The sequence below is a fragment of the Felis catus genome, chromosome B1, assembly GCF_018350175.1.
Source record: "Felis catus isolate Fca126 chromosome B1, F.catus_Fca126_mat1.0, whole genome shotgun sequence".
In the NCBI taxonomy this organism is placed as follows: Eukaryota; Metazoa; Chordata; class Mammalia; order Carnivora; family Felidae; genus Felis; species Felis catus.
Genome location: NC_058371.1, coordinates 69,417,497 through 69,438,037, shown reverse-complemented (window position 1 = coordinate 69,438,037; position 20,541 = coordinate 69,417,497). Strand labels below are relative to the sequence as shown.

General features: G+C 37.3%; 1 protein-coding gene across 2 annotated transcripts in view; it reads left to right on the top strand.

The window, feature by feature from the left end:
- TMEM144 (transmembrane protein 144) overlaps positions 1-20,541 on the top strand; it is a 90,355-nt gene that overhangs the window by 27,353 nt on the left and 42,461 nt on the right. Inside the window, exons 3-10 of one of the 2 annotated variants that reach the window (XM_011281596.4) lie at positions 11-117; positions 8,858-8,915; positions 10,616-10,766; positions 11,204-11,345; positions 11,570-11,708; positions 14,876-15,047; positions 17,421-17,543; positions 19,520-19,619. In XM_011281596.4, the coding sequence (XP_011279898.2) occupies positions 14,939-15,047; positions 17,421-17,543; positions 19,520-19,619 (332 nt within the window). In that variant the 5' untranslated portion in view covers positions 11-117; positions 8,858-8,915; positions 10,616-10,766; ... (1 more) ...; positions 11,570-11,708; positions 14,876-14,938. Of the gene's footprint in view, positions 1-10; positions 118-8,857; positions 8,916-10,615; positions 10,767-11,203; positions 11,346-11,569; positions 11,709-14,875; positions 15,048-16,328; positions 16,560-17,420; positions 17,544-19,519; positions 19,620-20,541 lie in introns of those variants that run through there. The other variant, XR_006596622.1, reaches the window with a different exon arrangement.

Genomic DNA, 20,541 nt, shown 5'->3' with positions numbered 1-20,541 from the left:
CTCACACTAGGGAAAAATGCACCATGTCATGAGAACATTCAAGCAGTCCCACGGTGAAGCCCATGTATAGAGGAACTGAGGTCTTCAACCATTAGCTGGACCCAACTTGACAGTCATGTGAGTAAAGCAACTTGAATGTAGACCTTCTAGGCCCAACTACATCATCAGATGACTGAAACCTCATCCAACATCTGACAGCAACTTTATGAGACATTCAGTGAGAGTCTACCCGAAGATACTCCTGAATTCGTGACTCACAGAAGCTGTGAGAGATAAGTGTTATGTAAGCTACTACATTTGGGATAATCTGTTATGCAACAATGGATAACTAATACATCCACTGTGATCAAAATACTTCAGTGGTTCCCAATTTTCCCCAAAGAAAGCCAGTCCTCTCAATGACTTCCATCCTGTTCACCACTATTACCTCTCTAACTTCATCTCCTACTCTCCCTTCTCTCCACCTCACTCTCTCTCCCTTCTCTCCTTCTCTCCACCTTAGTCCCAGCCATAGTGACCTCGTTGCCATTCCTCAAATATGCCTCGGGGCCTGTGCTCACCAGTCCCTCACCCTTCCCCCACCTCATTCATGCCTTTACTCAAATGTCTCTCTCTGAGTGAGGCCTTTCCTGACTACCTTTCTAAAAATGCAGCTTCCCTACACACACCCACACCCACATACATTCTGCATTTCCTTCCTCCTTTCTTTTTCTTTTTTCCCCTTCCATATATTACTATTTAATATACTATATATATCACTTATTATCTGGCTCTCCTTACTAAGGTGAAAGCTTACTTGATGCAGAGATTTTTGTCTACTTCCAATCTCTAGAGCAGTGCCTGATTTATTATAATACATACTTCATAAAGATTTATCCAATGAGCATATGAATGGTAAAGATATAAGAAAATTCAATTAATAGTAACATTAAAAATGCTTCAAACACAGACCTTTTGTGACCCACTCCAAGTTTATAAAGCTGTTTCTAAAATGTGCTGTTAGTACCTTTCTTTCCTGAATGATTGTTTTACAAAAATAGCAGTTAAGGGGTGCCTGGGTGGCTCAGTCAGTTAAGCGTCGGACTTTGGCTCAGGTCGTGATCTCGAGGTCCATGAGTTCGAGCCCCGTGATGAGCTCTGTGCTGACAGCTCAGAGCCTGGAGCCTGTTTCGGATTTTGTGTCTCCCTCTCTCTCTCTGACCCTCCCCTGTTGATGCTCTGTCTCTCTCTGTCTCAAAAATAAATAAACGTTAAAAAAAAAAAAATTCAAAAATAGCAGTTAAATGGCAAACTATCCTAACCAATTGTTTGCCTTTTTCTTTGTGAAACTCAGACCAAAAATTAAAATTAAATTATAGTAGTTATATGAGTCCTTAGGATCTATATCTTTTATTTTGTTTTATCTTGATTTTTTCCTAAGTTCCCTGTTCTTTTTTTCAAGTTTATTTATTTGTTTTGAGAGAGAGAGAGAGAGAGTTCACACATACAAGTGGAGGAGAGGCAGAGAGAGAAGGAGAGAGAGGATCCCAAGCAGGCTTTGCACTGTCAGCACTGAGCCTGATGGGGGCTGGATCCCATGAACACAACCATAAGACCATGACCTGAGCCAAAACCAAGAGTCAGAGGCTTAACCCACTGACCCACCCAGGCAAGCCATAAGTTCCCTGTTTTTTATCCTTTATTCTTAACTATTTCATTTTATGTTCTCATTCTACACTGCTTTAAAGACATTATAAAATTAATATAAATGAAAAACAAACAAGCAAATAGTGTTTGTGTTTTCTTAAACTCAGGAGATTAAAACTATCACTGGTTTAGCATACTTACAGAATTGTGAACTTTTTAAGGAACAAAGCTTTAATTTTTGTGAACCTTTGTAAAAAGTCAACATAAGGTAATAGTTTTATTATTGAACAAGATAAACTTTATTATAAAATATTTAACACGAAAAATATGCTCTGGATCAAGATAGGAATATCTATCTCAACGTTAAGTCAACAACACTCAGTACCATAGTGTATTTTATCTAATATTACCTAATAATTTCAAATTATTCTTAGAAACTTTTGTTTGTTTCATTATGTAGTAAAACTCCTCTTGAAAATTTTTCGTGTTAAATTGATTCCACCTTTTCCAAAGAACCAGGAAGAGCTCTTTTAAACACTAAAGCATATGATTACAGGGGCACCTGGGTGACTCAGTTAAGCATCCGACTTCAGCTCGGGTCACCACCTTGCAGATGATGGTTTCAAGTCCCACATCAGGCTCCGTGCTGACAGCTCAGAGCCTGGAGCCTGCTTCCGATTCTGTGTCTCCCTCTCTCTCTGCCCCTTCCCTGCTCACTCTCTGTCTCTCTCTCTCTCTCTCAAAAATAAATAAACATTAAAAATATTTTTAAAGTACATTATTACATTATCTGATGAATCAGCAGGTTTTTTTCTGCCTTCACACCATTTGTAATTTCTCATTATAGAGATCCTCAAAATGTACCTTATGGGAGCCTCTAGGATCACTTAGCAACTAGGAGAAGCAGAGAAAATAACAGATTTTTTAAAGCTCTTACATCCATACATACCCCAAAGGGTAGTAAAATGATAAACATGAGTTCTGAGATTACACACGGAAAACAGTGGTTTTGATTCTTTAGGGAAGAATAAAATAGTACTTGACAGAAGTCTCACTTTAGAAGTATTTCTCATATTTAGTGAATGGTTGTAAAAGATAAACAAATAGTGCACGTGTGTGTGTGTGTGTATACACATATATATCACTGTATTTTAAATTTAATGTAGTTGGTATGCTTCACCTGACTAGGGAAAAGAGTGCGGCTGCTATAAAATAATCACAAACTCAAAATAATAATATTTTTGTAGATTTTATTTTTTGGAACAGTTTCAGATTACAGAAAAAATGAGCAGATAGGACAGAGTATCCATATACGGCCCATCTCTCCCCTCTCACATTTCCCCTATTATGAGCGGGTTCATTAGTGTGCATCTTTGCATATTAATGATGCGTTGCCTCATTACAATTGATGAGCCAATATTGATACATTACTATGAACTAAAGCCCAGAGTTTATATTAGGGATTACTCTTTAGGTTGCACAGTTCTGTGGATTCTGACAAATGTTGAATGTCATATACCCACCACGAGAGTGTCATAAAGAATAGTTTTGTTGTCCTTACAATCCCTGTGCTTCACATATTCATCCATCCCCTCCTCTCCTTGAACTCTTTGAAACACAGGCCTTTTTACTGTCTCCCTGGTCTTGCTTTTCCCAGAATGTCATAGAGTTGGAATCATACAGTATGCAGCTTTTTCCCATTAGCTTTTTTCACTTAGCAGTACACATTTAAAATTCATCCATGTCTTTTTGTAATTTAATAGTTCATTTCTCTTTATTTCTAAATAATATTCCACCGTACGATGTACTATGGTTTGTCTATCCATTCACCTATTAAGAGACATCTTGGGCACTTCTAGTGTTTAGCAATTATGAATAAAGCTGGTTTAGACCTACCAGGTTTGTGTAGACCTAAGTTTTAATTCATTTGGATAAATACCTAGAAGCATGATAGCTAGATAATATGGTAAGACTATGTTTAGTTTTATAAGAAACTGCTAAACTGTCTTCGAAAGGAACTATATACCATATCCATTTCTACCAACAAAGAATGAGGGTTCTAATTGCTCCACAGCCTGTTTATATTGTCAGATTTTTGGATTTTAGCTATTTTAGTAGGTGTACATGGTTTCAAACTGCAATTTAATTCGCAATTGCAGTTTCAATTTTCAATTGACTAATGATATATTACTTTGAGCATCTTTTCGTATGATTATTTGCCATTTTTATATCTTCTTTCGTGAGATCTGTTCAGACCGTTAGTCCACTTTTCAACTTGCGTTGTTGACTTTTAAGAGTTTTAAATATTTTTAGATGGAAGTTATTATCAGATATGTGTTTTGCAAGTATGTTTCCTGTATGAGGGTTGTCTTTTCATTTTTTAATAATGTCTTGGAGAGCATACATTTTTTTTCATTTTAATAAGTCCAATTCATCAATTGTGTATCTCACTGATTGTGCTTTTAGCGTTGTTTATGAAAGCTCATCACCAAACCAGAGTTCACCTAGATTTTGTACTATGTCATCTTCTCCAAGCTTTTAAGTTTTGTGCTTTACATTTAGGTGTATGGTACATATTCAGTTGTGAGAAGTGTAAGGTCTGCCTCTAGCATTGTTTTGCACATGGATGTCCAATTCTTTCAGCACCATTTGTTGAAAAACCGATACTTTCTCCACTGAATTGCCTTTGCTTCTTTGCCAAAGAACAGATGATTATATATGTTTGGATCTGTTTCTGGGCTATTTATTCTATTCCACTGATCTATGTGTCTATTTTTTCACCAATACCACATGGTCTTCATTGCAGTACTGGATAATAAGCCTTGAAGTTGGGTAGTGTCATTTCTCCAACTTGGTTCTTCTTCAGTACTGTGTTGGTGAGTCTGGGTATTTTGACTTTCCATATAAACTTTAGAATCAGTCTGTCAACATTCACAAAATAACTTGCTAGGATTTTGATTGGGATTGCATTGAATCAAGCCCAACTTGGGAAGAAGTGACATCTTAACATTACTAAGTCTTCTACTCATGAAAATGATATCTCTCCATTTATTTAGTCTTTCTGTGATTTCATTCACCAGAATTTTGTAGTTTTCCCCATATAGATCTTGTACATATTTTGTTAAATTTATACCAAATTATTTTGGTGAGTGCTAATGTAAATGGAATTGTGTTTTTAATTGTAAATTGTATTGTTCATTGTTGGTATACAGGAAAACAATTGACTTTTCTATATTAATCTTGTATCATGCATCATTTCTATACTTGCTTATTAGTTTCAGTTCTTTCGGCAATTGTTAGGAATTTTCTATATGTACAAACATATCATTTCTGAACAAAGACAGTTTTATTTCTTCCTTCCCAATCTGTTGCCTTTTATTTCTTTTTTCTTGTCTTATTATATTAGTTAGGACTTTCAGTATAATGTTAAAAAGCAGTGGTGAGAAGGGTCACCCGTCTCTTGCTCCTGACTTTAGTGGGAAAGTTCTAGTTTCTTGCCATTAAATATGTTTGCTGTAGTTTTCTTGTAGATATTCTTTATCAAGTTGAGGAAGTTCCCTCTCTATTCCTAGTTTGCTCAGTATTTTTTTATTATGAATGGGTATTAGATTTTGTGAAATGCTTTTGCTGTACCTATTGATAGGATCATGTGACTTTTCTTGTTAAGCTATTGATATGATAAATTACAGAAACTGATTTTTGATTGTTCAATCAGTTTTACATAGCTGGGATAAATCCCATTTGATCATGGCATACAATACTTTTTTATACGTTGTTGGCTTATATTTGTTAATATTTTGTTGAAGATTTTTGCATCCATGTTCATGAGAGATATTGGTCGGTTATTTTCTTTTCTTGTAACTTCCTTATCTGGTTTTAGTATTAAGGCAATGATAGTCTCAGAATAACTTAGGAGGTGTTTCTGTTGCTGTTTTCTAGAAGACATTGTAGATAATTGGTATAAGTTCTTCTTTAAATGTTTGATTCACTTTTTCTAGGACTGATGCTTTCTGTTTACAAGGCTACTAATTATTGATACAATTTCTTTAGTAGATACAGGTTTATTCAGATTATCTATTTCTTTTTGAGTGAGTTTTGGCAGATTGTGTCTTTCAAGCAATTGGTCTGTTTCATCTAGGTTATCAAATATGTGGGTATAAAGTTGTTCTTAATATTCCTTATTTTTTAGCATCCAGAATATCAGTAGTGATGGCATCTTTTTCATTTCTAGTAATAGTAATTTGTGTCTTCTTTTTCCTTTTTTTAATTAGCCTGGCTAGAGATTTCTTAATTTTATTTCTCTTTTCACATAACCAGCTTTTTGTCTCATAGATTCTCTTTATTGATTTCTGTTTTTCAATTTTATTGATTTATACTCTAGCCTTTTTTTTTCTTTTCCTTACTTTGGATTTAATTTGTTTTTCTGTTTCTGGTTTCCTACTGTATACACTTAGATTATTAATTTCAAAGCTTTCTTCTTTAATATATGAATTCTATCCCTCTAAGTACTGATTTCACTGCATGTCATACATTTCATACATAATATTTTCACTTTCATTTAGTTTGAAGTATATTTTATTTTGAGAGCTCTTCTTTGATTCATGACTTACTTATATGTGTTTTTTATATTCCAATATTTTGGGATTTTCCAGCTCTCTTTCCATTATTTATTTCTAGTGTAACTTCAGTGTGGTCTGAGAGCATACTTTCTGTGATATTTATTCGTTTAAATTTGTTAAGATATATTAAATAGTCCAGAATGTAGTTTCTCTTAGTCCGTGCTCTATGTGAGCTTCGGGAGAATGTGTGGTCTATTGTGGTTGGATGAAATATTATATAACTGTCAATTAGATACAGAAGATGATACTGCTATTCAGTTCAACTATATCTTTACTGATTTTTTTTTGCCTGCTTGATCTGTCAATTACTATGGAGGGGTGTTGAAGATTCCAACTAGAGCAGTGAATTTGTGTCAATTTCTTCTTGCAATTTTAACTGTTTTTGCCTCATATATTCTAATACTCTGCTGTGATGTGCATACATGAGAATGCCATGTCTTCCTGGAGAGTTAACCCCTTTATCATTATGTCATGCCCCTTTTTGTCCCTGATAATTTCCTTGTTCTGAAGTCTTCTTTATCTGAAATTAAAATACCTATTCCAGCTTCATTTTGATTAGTGTTAGCATGGTATAGCTTTCTCCACCCCATATAATCTGCGTCTTTATAATTAAAATGGGTTTCCGGTAAACATCATGTAGTTGGGTTCTGTTTTTATTTGCTCTATCTTTTAATTGTTGTATTCAGACTATTCACATTTAAAGTGGAATAATACCTACCCTACACTATTTTCTATTTGTTGACCTGTTCTTTGTTTCCTTTGTCTTCTCCCCCTCCCCCCCTTTTTTTTCTACTTTCTCTGGTTTCATTTAAGCATTTTATATGATTCCACTTTCTCTTCTGTCTTGGCATATCAACTATACTTCTTTTTACCAGTTTTTTAGGAATTGCCTTAGATCTTGCAGTATACATTTACTACCTATCTAAATTCACTTTCAAATAACACCTTACCTCTTCACAGATAGTGTAAGTATTTTATGATAGACTATTCCTAATTCTTTCCTCCTGTCACTTCTGAAATCGCTGTCATTCGTTTCACTTGTGCTATAATCTATATGACCATATAAGCTATAACCATAATCTGTAACCACCTAATACACTGTTGCTCTTACTGTTTTGTAGTTATCTATTAGATCAATTAAAAATGAAAAGTAAAAGGTCTTATTTTGTCTTCATTTATTTTTTTCCTAATGTCCTTCCTTTCTTTATCTGAATCCAAGTTTCTGAACTATATTCTTTTCCTTCTCTTTTTTCTTTGCCTGATTTTTTTTTTGCAATTTGAATGTGACCTGCCTACATGCAGATATTTTCTGCTTTTATCCTAGTTGGTGTTTGAGTTTCTTGGATCTGTGACTTGGTATCATATATCATTAATTTTGGAAAATTCTCAGCCAATATTACTTCAAATACTTCTGTTCCTTTCTCTTTTTACTATGGGTACTCTCATTACCCATATTTGACACATTTTTGTAATTTTCCCGTAGTTTTTGGATATTCTGTTGTGTTTTATTTTAATGCTATGTTCTCTTTACATTTAAGTTTGCCAACTTTCTGCTGATATATCTTTAAGCTCACTGACGTTCTCAGTTGTAAAAAAGCATTCTTTGGTTCAGTTGCAGTGTGTCTGTTTTCTAGCATTTTCTTTTGATTCGTAAAGTTTTCATCTCTCATATTACACATCTTTTCTTGTATGTTAACTTTTTCCAGTAGAGCTCTTGGTATACTAATAATAGGTATTTTAAATCTGAAGTCTGAAAATTCCAAAATGTCTACCATATCTGAGTCTCGTTCTCAGGTTTGATTTATCTCTTTAGTCTGTGTTTTTTTCTTGCCTTTTACTATTTCTTGCAATTTTTTTATAAGCTAGATATGATGTATCAAATAATAGACACTGTTGCAAACAGGCCTTTAGTGTGAGGTTTTCTTTTTACATAACCAGGTGTTAGGCTGTGTTTAATATTTGCTACAGCTGTAGTTGTCATGGGTTTCAATTTCCCCTAATGTCCTTCCTCTGTCTCTTCTTTTGCCTTCGTGTTTTCTTAGAAACTCCCATTTTTTTTCTTTTTTTTAATGTTTATTATTTTTAAGAGAGAGAGAGACAGAGTGTGAGTGGGGGAGGGGCAGAAAGAGAGGGAGACACAGAATTGGAAGCAGGCTCCAGGCTCTGAGCTGTCAGCGCAGAGCCCAACGCAGGGCTCGAACTCAGGAACCACGAGATCATGACCTGAGCAGAAGTCCAATGCTTAACCGAGCCACCCAGGCGCCCCAGAAACTCCTTCTTAAACAGTGTCTGTGTCTTCCAGCCCTCTCACTTGTAATCCACTGTTACTGAACCGGAACAATTTTAACATGGCGATAAGATATTGGGGAGTGAAAGCACTCTAATCTTATGTACTCCTTAATTTTAGTGAGCCGGAATCCCTGGACCCTTTTTTCTTTCTCCCCCAATGAGACACAGGAAGACTAAAAGGAGCTTAAATCACCCAATTGCTCCTCGTCCAAGGCAGGTAAAGTTCTGATAAAGAAGCTTACCTAGAAGGCTAGTTTTTATTTCAGACAGCAGAAGGCTCTGGGCGTGTTTCATAACGGCTCCTTTTTCCCTCCCCCTGCCAGAATCAAGAGGGAATTTTTCTCTGATCTTCATGGAGAGAACCTGGCAGGACTCCTGAAGGTAAACTCATTACAGTGTGCGTGCTCCCCTGACCCTGGGTCCTCACCATTACTGTTGAAGAGCCCTTACCCATTACTGGCTCTAGTGGCTCATAAGGTGCAATGCTCTGCATTCACCTACCTCTACCGTTTTTTCAGGGAGGTGATTTACCTTGTGATCTCAATGATCTGGTAGATCTAAGAAGAGTTCTTGATTTTCAGTGTGTTTAGCCTTCTTCTTGTCCTGATGACAGAAGTGATAACGCCCAAGATCTTTAAATGCCATGGCAGAAACCAGAAGTCCTAATAGTATTTTTTATGCATTTTATCTTTGACCACATAAAAGGATGAGGTACACAGATCTCGTTATGTCAGTAAAAATATATAAAAGGAAACAGGTTTAGAGAGATTAAGTGACTTTTCCAGAGGTAAATAGCTAGTAGATGAAGCTAACCTGGACTTCCTAGTGCTCCTCAACACAGACCTTAATGTTTAGACATTAGTGCATAGGAAACAACCTCAAAGGAAAATTTGAGTTTAAATAGAGGATCATCCATGTTTGGGTTGGATCTGTGGCATGATGTGAAAAGCATTGGCCTTGGGAACATCCTCTAACAAATGTCCTCAAGCCTGACTCAGCCCCCAACTCACTTTAAGATTTTAGGGAATTCGGGGGTGCCTGGGTGGCTCAGTCGGTTGGGCAGCCGACTACAGCTCAGGTCATGATCTCGGGGTCTGTGAGTTCAAGCCCCGCATCGGGCTTTGTCCTGAGAGCTCAGAGCCTGGAGCCTGCTTCTGATTCTGTGTGTGTGTGTGTCTCTCTCTCTCTGCCCCTTCCCTGCTTGCTCTCTGTCTCTCTGTCTCTCTCAAAAATAATAATGAAAAAATTAAAAAAAAAAGATTTTAGGGAATTCACAACAATGTGAGTCTCAGTTTCTCAATGCAAATCCGAAGCAAGGATAAAGCACATGATCATTGAGGTCTCTTGCAATCATGAAGTGAAACAATTCTAGGTTGGCTTTCGGCCCTATGTTTTGTGGGGGAGAGCGTTTGTGAGGAAAGGGGAACTCATTTCCTCAAAAATTTTCTGAACCACTAAATTAATCCTTTCCCTCAGGTAAGAAGCCTTAGCTTTCTTAATTCTTTCAGTGACATGATGCTTTTCCTTCCCATGTGCTTCTTACACTATCACTTATAAAAGTAAATAATGTTAAAGCAGAATTTCCTTCCAGGATAAGGCCTCTTTGGGCAGGCCTTACGCTTTCTCCCACTTGTAACTCTACAATCATTACCAACCGCTGAATTGTCTCAGTCAAATGTCACTTCCTCAGAGAGGACTTCCTTGATCTCTTCGACTGGGACAGAACCCAGCACTTCCCCTTTCCCTTTTCTGAACTTATTTGTTCATATCTGTGCCACTTGCTATTCTGGAATCTACATGAAGGAAAGAGTCTCCCTAGGCCACTGCTGCACTCCCAGGGCTCTTGAGTCTAGAACAGTGCTGTCCGATAGAACTTTCTGCAATGATAGAAATGTTCTATAATCTGCACATGTGGCTACTGAACACTTAAGAAGTGTCCAAGTGAACTACTGAATTTTTAATTTAAATTAGAATAGCCATATGCAATTAAAGGCTACATATCAGACGGTGGAGGACTAGAGAAGTCTTTCTCAAAATCTAAATCGAGATGTCAGGAATCTGTATCTTAACTCATTCTCCAGGTAATTGTTACCAGCAATAAAAATTTGACAACTATTGACCTAGAATATGATTCTCGAGGCTGGCTTCACAACAGAATCACCTGGAGGAGAAAATGATCCTTAATCAACATCCCCAGAGATTCTATTTCAGCTGGTCGGCCGTGGGGTCCAGGTATTAGTATTTTAAAAACTAAATAAAACAGAAAACCTCCTCAGTGATTGTAACACACAATCAAGTTTAAGAGATACAGAACATACATTCTCACAAGGTACTCAGTACCTATTAGATAAATATCTAATATTTATAGATTTATAAATATATATTATACAGATATAGATATATAGATATTATAGATAAATAGATATTATATATTTTAGATATTAAATATCTAATATTTATAGATTTATAGAGTTACAGATAAATGGTCTGGGTGCATTTACAAAGGATTACTGATTATACTGATTACAAGTGATATCTTGTGATGTCACGAGATGTTAGTGACCTTAGTGGTTCAGATGAATTTCTTGATAGTGAAAGCAAATTCAGTTTTCACATAGCCTTTTACGAGTGTGTGAAATTCCTTGGCCTTTTGTTTCATCCACGAACAGTACAAGATACTACCAAGCCCCGTGACATTTAAAGGGTGACACACAAAGAGCTCCCTGAGCAATCACCTCCTAAAATACACGAAAGTCTTTCTAGTTTGCTGGTTGATTGACAGATGGTCTGAGGACGCCTTCTCGGAGCCACGTGAGTCACAAGACCTTGCACTCCGGTGCTGGAGGAAGGTGTTTCCTAACCTGCTGCCCTCGGCTGCCTCTCCGGGTCTCTTTTATTAGAGCGCTTCCTCCTCCACTCGTCGGTCTGTCTGTAATTGTCCCCACAGGAAGTAGTGGCTGGCCGGGCAGTCAGGTCGAGCCCAGGCAACAGACTTCTGAGTCATAGGTGCTAGAACCCTCCCTTCTCCCGCCCAGTCACAGGTAACTGTCCCAGCAGGAAGTAAAGGCTGGCCGCGCTGGCCCGGCAGCAGAGAGAGCAGGCGGGCGCAGCCGCGCGGTGGAGGCTTCAGCGGGGGCTGTGCTGGAGGGAGTTTCAGCGGCAGCCCTGAGCGCAGTGAGTACACGCAATCAAAGGAAACCCAGTAGCTTTGCAGTGGAGTGTCTCGTGGTTTTTCAGAATGCGCTGATGATTCAAAAGAAAAGATCAGATCTCTGAATATGTCCTTTCCGGCGCTGCGAATGTTAGCCACGATGCCGGCAAAGCTTGCCAGGGAAGTTGAGGAAATTAACATGAAACTAAAACTGAACTCTTGGTTGAAGAATTATTGATCAGAACGTGCCAAATACTAACAAAAGAAGTTTAAATTGACAAGCGAAATGGACAGGAAAAAAAAGTATTCACTAATAAATGAAACAAAGGTACTAAAAATACAAATGAATGAATGTAGTTTAATAAAATATCAGAGGACACCTGAAAAATAAACATTTAAAAACTACTTTTGTTTAAAAGTGGTTTGAGACTTGTTAACTCAACATGTCCGCATTAAAAAGAATTGGGAATAATGTGCTAAACGTGATGTGGCTTTACCTTTTCACATAAATTTCATTGATTTAGATAAAGACAGTGCATATTGCCAATCCTCTTTGAAATTAGATCACTTGCTTTCTGAAACATACCAGAGCTGTATGCAATAAATTTCATTTATCAGCAGGTAATAACTTTAAATAAATTAACATTGATAATGTTCGTTCAGCACTCAAAATGCAGTTCATGCACTCTGATTAGCTCCTCAAATTATTTCAATTGGAGTGAAACCTAAGAGGTTTAGAGCTGTCTATAGGCTTTCATAAAGGCATCTTTTCACTGAAATAATTTGCCACTTTTGAAAGCTAGGCATTTTCTTATCGGTGTGCTTGTAAAGGTTTTGTTTTGTTTTTGTTTCAATTTAAATGGGGGGAAAAAACTAATTTCTTAGATAACACCAAACCATGTGTCTTCTCAGCCCCCTGATATCCAGTTCCTCTGACCTATTACTGTGCTGACATCTTAGCAGCAATCCACCTGCTTGACTCTTGAACAATAGCCCGTGTAAGCCATTGCAGGGCCAAAACTTTCTTTGCGCTTCACAGTAAGACTATTATTTTTATTGAAGTAGTGTTACTATGTCCGTGTTTCTGTATGTCTCAACATCTCTTCCTCAACTACATCCCCATGGGAGAGATTGTCTTACCAGCATTTGTTTGGGTTTGTTTTAAGAAAGCACATACAATTTCAAATAGATGTTTTTCTTACTAAGATTTATTGAGCAGTTTTGAAGCTATCCCTGTTTTCAGTGAAAGTATCCGTAATGATGCCAAAGAATATATATATATATATATATATATATATATATATATATATGTATTGTTGGTAGGGTTTTTTTTAATATTCTCTGCAAGAACACGTAAGGAACAATAGATGGAAAAATGAAACACCTTTAAAGTAAATATTATCACTATAAAATAAAATAACAAGGAAGGTCGATTTCAGATATACTTTATTCCATACATATCCACAAGAAGTCATCACAACATTAAGTTTGGAGGAAAAGAAAGGCTGGATTATCTTAAATTCTATTCCAAAGGGCTTAAACAGGTGAGATGAACCGAAACGTCAAGGTGCAAAATGTGATTTCAAAATGGTATTGTGGAAAGACTGATTACCTCCTGTGATAAAATGACTTTTTTGTGTTATTTTTTTCTCACATGACCTCGACAACTAAAAGGGTGAATTACGTTCAATAGCCTTTTCCAAATGTTATGAAAAATATCTGATTCTTGGGTATTTGTGGCTTTGGTCCTTTTCATCATAGGGAACCAGAACTTATTAATAAGCTTAGCAGTGCAGTCCAATAGAACTTTCTGCAATGGTGGAAATGTTCTATAATCTGCCTTGCCCAGAATGGTAACTACTGGCTATCTGTGGCTATCAAGCACTTGATATTTAGTTAGCTTGGCTAAGGAACTGAATGTTCTTTGCTTCCTTTTAACGAAAATTCAGCTATCTATATGTGGCTAGTGGCCAACAGATTGCACAGGTAGCCGAATAGCTGCCTCACATAGTTCTGCTGACCAGGTGAAGCTATTTTGCATCATACCACTGTTGATCTTATACTGTAGGAGATTCCTGAAGGGATTCTTCAAGGATGGAAATCTTGAAGAGACTTAAGAAATTCTTGAAGAGATCTTTAAAGGATTCTTCTATCTGTTCTTTTTTTTTTTTTAAGTCAGAAAGATACAAAGTTTCATGAATCACTTAAACAAATACAGACCCTGAGGGCACTACTGATAAGTGCCTTTGCCTCTAGGTGATCCTGAGTGTGTAGCAGCAATAGAACCTAAATGTGTCCTCAGGCTCCGATTTGCTTTTGAGGCACTGAGAGTTCTGAAAGTCTTCACAAGTGCTCTTTCATTTGATTGTCACACAACTAACTGAAGTAAACTGAGCCCTGGCCCACAAATCTTTTCATTTTACTAGTCAGCCTACACAAGAGAAATTTTTTTATAATATAATAAGACTTGTCTCCAGATTTTGGAAGAAATAAGGTTTTCGAGCTCTGAAAACAAAGTTTTTCTTTTGGTTTTTTTTTTTTTTTTTCTTTTTAACGTTTATTTTTGAGACAGAGAGAGAGACAGAGCATGAACGGGGGAGGGTCAGAGAGAGGGAGACACAGAATCTGAAGCAGGCTCCAGGCTCTGAGCTGTCAGCACAGAGCCCGATGCGGGGCCCGAACTCTCGGACCGTGAGATCATGACCTGAGCCGAAGTCGGCCGCTCAACCGACTGAGCCACCCAGGCACCCCTGGGTTTTGTTTTTGAGAGAAAGAGAGCGAGAGAACGTAAACAGGGAAGGGGCAGAGGGAGAGAGAGAATCTTAAGCAGGCTCCATGCCCATCTCAGAGGCCGACTTAGGGCTCGATCTCACAACCATGAGATCATCACTGATCTGAAATCAGGATTCAGACGCTTAACCTACTGAGAGCCGCTCAGGTGCCCCCAAAGTTTTTTTTTTTTTTAATTGTAGATTAGTGATCAAAAGGTATCTGTTGGTAAAATAAACAAAACAACAGATGAATGAACATGGAGTGTAAACAGAATACATAGTTTCATAACGTCCTAACTTTTTATTTGGAGGAAGGAATCTTAGCATGCTTTGGAAAAGCTCAACAAATATCACATATAAGTCACAACTTGCTCACAGATTCACAACTTCTTAGTTGTCTTACTTTTATTTTATTTCAGGAGCTCTTGAAAAGTACATCAAGTCTAAAGTGAACCGGCTCACTCTTGGGCAGTACTGGAACCATGAGCAATAATGGAACAGACTTAACCACTGGTTTCATCTCCTCTTCTGTGGCTGTCCTTTTGTTTGGCTCAAACTTTGTACCACTCAAAAAATATGATACTGGTGATGGTAATTATTTTTCCTTAATACGCTAACTTTATATTCTTTTCAAACGTGAAGTTCCCTTTTTCGGTCTTTTGTTTTAATGATGGCTACCAATTTTCTTGTACCTGGTGCCAAATGAATAGCGCTTAAGATACATCATTTGATAATGCTCATGCCAGTTTACCTGAGATTTAGTCAGCATAGGATAATCTTAAGATTGTGCGTCACGGTAAAGCTAGGAGAGAGACCATCAATCAGGAAGGCTTTTTAGCCGTATCTCTTATGTTTACAAAAAAAGGAAGTTAGTCAGTGCTACTAATATACACGTGTTTCGAAAACATGAATTTCAAACGAGCTTTGTATGATAGAGAACAGTTTGAGCACGAAATGAATTTTGTGCTTAGGTATGATTTCGACTCTGCTACAACACTAGGTGAACACAGAAAACTGCACCCAGATGAATAAAGATGCACGGTAAGGCACAAGATGCACTTGCGCACGCACTCCTCAACATCCCCCAGCTCCATCAGCACCACACCCGTTCACGTCTGGTGTTAGGAACCCCCATCCACCAATTTCACAAAAGCTCACAAGCTGCCACACTTGCAATGCCCACTTCTATAAGCAAACCTCAAGTCTTTTTCAAGTTAAAGTGCCATGTTTATTTTAATACTTGTGAATTTCTTCACCTCTTAGCCGGTGTAAAACTGTACTACCATTTTTATTAGGTTCTTGTCTTTGCTTTTCATATGCGTTGATGAAACTTGAGTTTTGTACCCTTTTCCCCATAAAAACTCTGTAGTGTTTACTATATGACTTTGCATAGTTCAGTGTTTCTAGACATGGCACGCGACAGTCGACTTGACAGTAATGTGAACTTCAGGGAAGGAGAAGCAAGTTTTTTTTTTTTTCCTTTTTTAAAAATCTACTTGCCTTTATTATTTGTTTAATATTTAGTTACTTATTTTTGAGAATGAGAGAGCACAAGTGGGGGAGGGGCAGAGAGTGAGAGGGAGACAGAATCCGAAGCAGGCTCTAGGCTCCAAGCTGTCAGCACAGAGCCCTCCATGGGGCTCAAACCTACCAACCGAACCATGAGGTCATGACCTGAGCCAAAGTCGGTGGCTTAACTGACAGAGCCACCCAGACGCCCCATATTTGCCAGATGCCCTGTATTGTAGCCAGGAGAAAGAACTGGAGATGTTACACTGAACGCCTGGGTGGGAAGCAGTTGTGTTATCCCCTCAGTTCCTTAGACCTTGTTACTTAATTAAACAATAGAATTACAAATCTTTTTTCTTCCAGAGCCTTTCTTCTCTTTTTGTTTGGAGTTAGGATGGAAATGGAAACTACTAAAAGAAGAACAAAATATATTTGAAGGGGTAGAGGAACTGGCTTTTAGGTGTCTCTCAACAACTGTGTGATCCTGGGAAAGTCTCATCAGCTCTTTTGTTCTCAATTTCTCATTTGTGAAATGAAGAACTTGTCAAATGAAGTTCCCTCTCATCTCTGCGATCTTCCTTTTTTGTCTTAGAGGTTAACAGCCATTTTTTTTTCTCTCCCCCAACATGAAATTGAATGGAAATAGGCAAAAATCTTCCCCAGTTAGAGTCAGAGGAACTACACTGAGTTATAACTGCCCTAGTCTTTCTTCCAGTGTAGATTTTTTCTTTAACCTTTTAATCCCTAAACCCTTGGTGGTACAGAGGCGTCAGGTAGAGATATGCCTCATATCTCCATGTCATCTTCGGATAACTGGCAGCAAACGGCAACCCAGAGCCCAGAAAGAGAATTCCCTGACCCAGAACGCTTATTCTCAGGTTTGTAATGTCTGGCTCATCACAGGCATTCAACGCTAACTGTAGGAGGTCTATGTGTGGCCATAAATGGCTTTATTTTTATCCCAAGGGTGGCACAAATGATCCCTGAAGGTTTAAATTACTGTTATGCTGTTCTGTAATTCTTAATGCTGTGCTTTGGTGAGAGGTGGCAATAAGCGCAGCATCTGAATAAAGGTATATAGACTTGGTCTTGCCAATACTCTTTGGTAGAAAATTCTTAATGTATCTAACAGGTCAAACAAACAAACGAAAGAATCTCAGGCAGGAATGCACTGTATTTGGTAAGCTTCGGAGTCAACAGCCTAGGTTTAAGTTCAAGGTCTACAAACCATTAGCTGTTTAGCCAAGTTGCTTCATCTCACATTCATCTTCTCCGTCTTCAAACTAGGGTTAATTATGATGCTTAGCAGTTGTAAAAGTTCAATGTGCGAAGTACCCACGTACAGGCATTCGATAAGTTGCAGCTATTCCTATAATAATATTTCTTTGATATTTCCAACCATTAAATTTATTCAAATCAGTTTGAACAACAGAAACCAATTTCTCTTATTTCCAGGAATGTTTCTCCAGTGGGTACTTTGTGCTGCCATATGGATGATTGCCCTGGCGGTCAATCTGATACTACATTGCCCTAAATTTTGGCCTTTTGCAATGGTTGGGGGCTGCATTTGGGCAACAGGTAATGTATGATATAATTTATTCTTTAATCATTTAATACCGATCAAAATGACTCTGATTCACAGTAAAAGAAAATAGCATCAACAGCAATTCTGAGCAATCCTTAGTCATAGATACTAGAAATTAATTTTGTTTCTTTCATTCAGATGCTGCATAAATATTTTGGGTGCATTTCTTTTTTCCTCTAAATGATTTCTTTCTTAGTTCTTGGTAGACAATTATAGCAAACATATTTCAGTTGTTCCCTATCTATTCAAGCATAACTCATATATTAGTTTAAGTGCTCCAGCCTTTTTTTCTCTATGTTTATCAGAAAATATTTTTTAATAGTAGTCTCTACTAATATATATTTTTAAGATTTGTCCTTAAATGTAGGCAAACAGGCACACATTATCATTTCAAAAGTACTGGCAAAAAAATAAAAGCAAAAATATTCCTTCTGTTGCTTTATCAATTCCTGAAACTATATAAGAATGTGTACCTGTGCTTGGACAGTCAAGATGGTTTTCTTCCATTAATATAAATACATCCCAGGAGATTTCTATTCCATTTGGCAAAACGAATTCAAAGTATCAAGGCTCTTCAGGGGTTAATTTGATTAAAAGCAAATAATTTCTAAAATGCTAACAATGTATTGGGTACCCACTTATTTTGAGTCTCTGCAGAATTAAATGATTTAGTGAAGTTCATGAGTTGGAGGACAAAAGAGTTCACTTTTAAATTTCCATTCACATGATCATGTTTATTATGTTTAATGGGGAGAGGGCAAGAGAGAAAGCATCCATCTATCCTCCAGATCTTTATCACAACTATAGTATTTATAATCACCCAGCAGTTTCCTTTGGGATTCAGTGGAGAGGGCTATAATTTGAGAAATGTTGCAGATGTGGATGAAATAGGTCATAGTAACTGAATGGATATGGGGAGTTGAGGAAAGGGAGCAACGAGTGATGATGTAGGGATTTTATTATAGGTGATGAGGAGGGTGGTGGTACCATTGACATGAGTGCTGAAAATACAGACAGGTATGTGTCCAAAAAGAAAAAGGATAGTTCAGCTTAGGACCTTTTGAGTCTGAAGTTACCGACATTCCCACAGTGGAGGACTTCTGGTTGGAGGCCTCTCATAGTGGTGGGAGCATAGCACTAAAACTCTGGAGAAAGTCCAGGCTAGAACAATACCACTGGGACTATGTGTCTCTAACTCACAGCTGAAATCCTGAAATTAGGTCAAGTACCCAAAGAAGAATATAGCAAGAAGAAGAATGTGTTCAGGGGAAAATACTTAAGGGGCATCTAAATCCAGAAAATATGCCGAGAGAGAGCAAACAGTGAAAGAGCTAAAGAGAGAGAGAGGAGGGGATCAGGAAATGAAGGCATCTTGGAAGTTACGAGAGGAAACCTTTTAAAAGGCGATTGCAGGACTGAAGCCAGACTGCTGAAAGGTTAAGAATTATAAAAAAAAAAAAAAAAAAAAAAAAAAAACAATCATGCATTTGGCCTTGAGTGACCTTCCAGAGCACAAAGCAATGAATGCAGGATTCCAAAAGACAAGTCAGTGAGCATGGAAGAGCAAAGTCTGGGGCCATATTGGGCCAGAAACTTCTACCAGTGGTGGCCCTGGTTCAAGTCTAAGACTAATTTTACTGTTGACACTAATTTTATCATTACAGCTTCTGCAAAAAGTTACAGAATAGAGACCTATGTTAAGGATAAAAAGCATTGGTGCTACTAGGCAAAGAGCTAATTTAATATTTTTCTTTGTAAGCTTTTGTCTTATGTTTATTTCTTTTAGCAATCATAACCATGAGTTCAATGCCAAAAATGTAGTTATTTTATTTAAAAAGTAAGGAATTGTACTTTACTAAATTTGTCAAAATCTCATAAGCTTCAGTTGAAGTTAAAAACTAATTCAATTTGTAAATGTATTTTTTTCTATTAGAAATAACATATTTTTTTCTGTATGTTACATCTACAGGGAATATTGCTGTTGTCCCAATTATCAAAACCATTGGTTTAGGCCTTGGAATATTAATCTGGGGATCTTTTAATGCCTTAACTGGCTGGGCAAGCTCAAGGTAACAGAAAACAATTTCTGTAAGATTCTCTACACTCATGTAAGACAAGTCGTAGGGATTGGGCTAGCTGAGAGGAATAATGGTTCTTAACCTCACAGAGATTATAGCTGGTAAGACATACACATAAAATATGCTACTTATAATTATTCTTTGCTCTAAGTTCTAATATCTGGTCTAGATATTGGTTAAGATATAGTAAAGAATTGTCTCCTTAGAACAGAAAAAGGAAGAGAGGAAGGGAACTGGTGTTTATTTTCCCTTTTTTGTGTGTGACAATTTGCTGGATACATTATGTGCATCATTCTCCTCTCATTTTTACAAAGATGAGGTAAGCACTACCTTATTAGAGAGCTACCAAAGAGGTTGAATAACCTGCTGAATATCACAGAATGAATAAGATATGCTTCAAATCCAGGCCTTCTAGTCTTAAAGCATATCTTCTTTCTAGAGCCTGGGTCAGGGTCACCAAACCAGCCATTTTTATAAATAAAGTTTTCTTGTAACACAAACAAACCCATCCATTTACATTTTGTCTATGACTGCTTTTACACTATAGTGGTAGAATTGAGTAGACGGTCTGGCTCACAAGAGACAATCTGGCTCCCAAACCTAAAGTGTTTACTCTCTGGCCCTTTAGCAAAAAGTATGCCAACCTCAGCTCCAGAGAGGTCCAACAGGGTCACCAGAAGCCATATGTGTCCATTTATATTCAAAGTTAAATTAATTAAAATTTCATAAAATTAAACATTCAGTTTCACAGCCACACTACCCATATACCAAGAGCTCAATAGCCATATATGGCTAGAAATTACCCTGGTATACAGTGCACCAGTAGAAGTGCCCCATCATCATAGAAAGTTCTATTTGTGCTGCCCTTGTTAAGCATTAAAATGAGCACTTAAGTGGAGTTTGGGAAGACAAG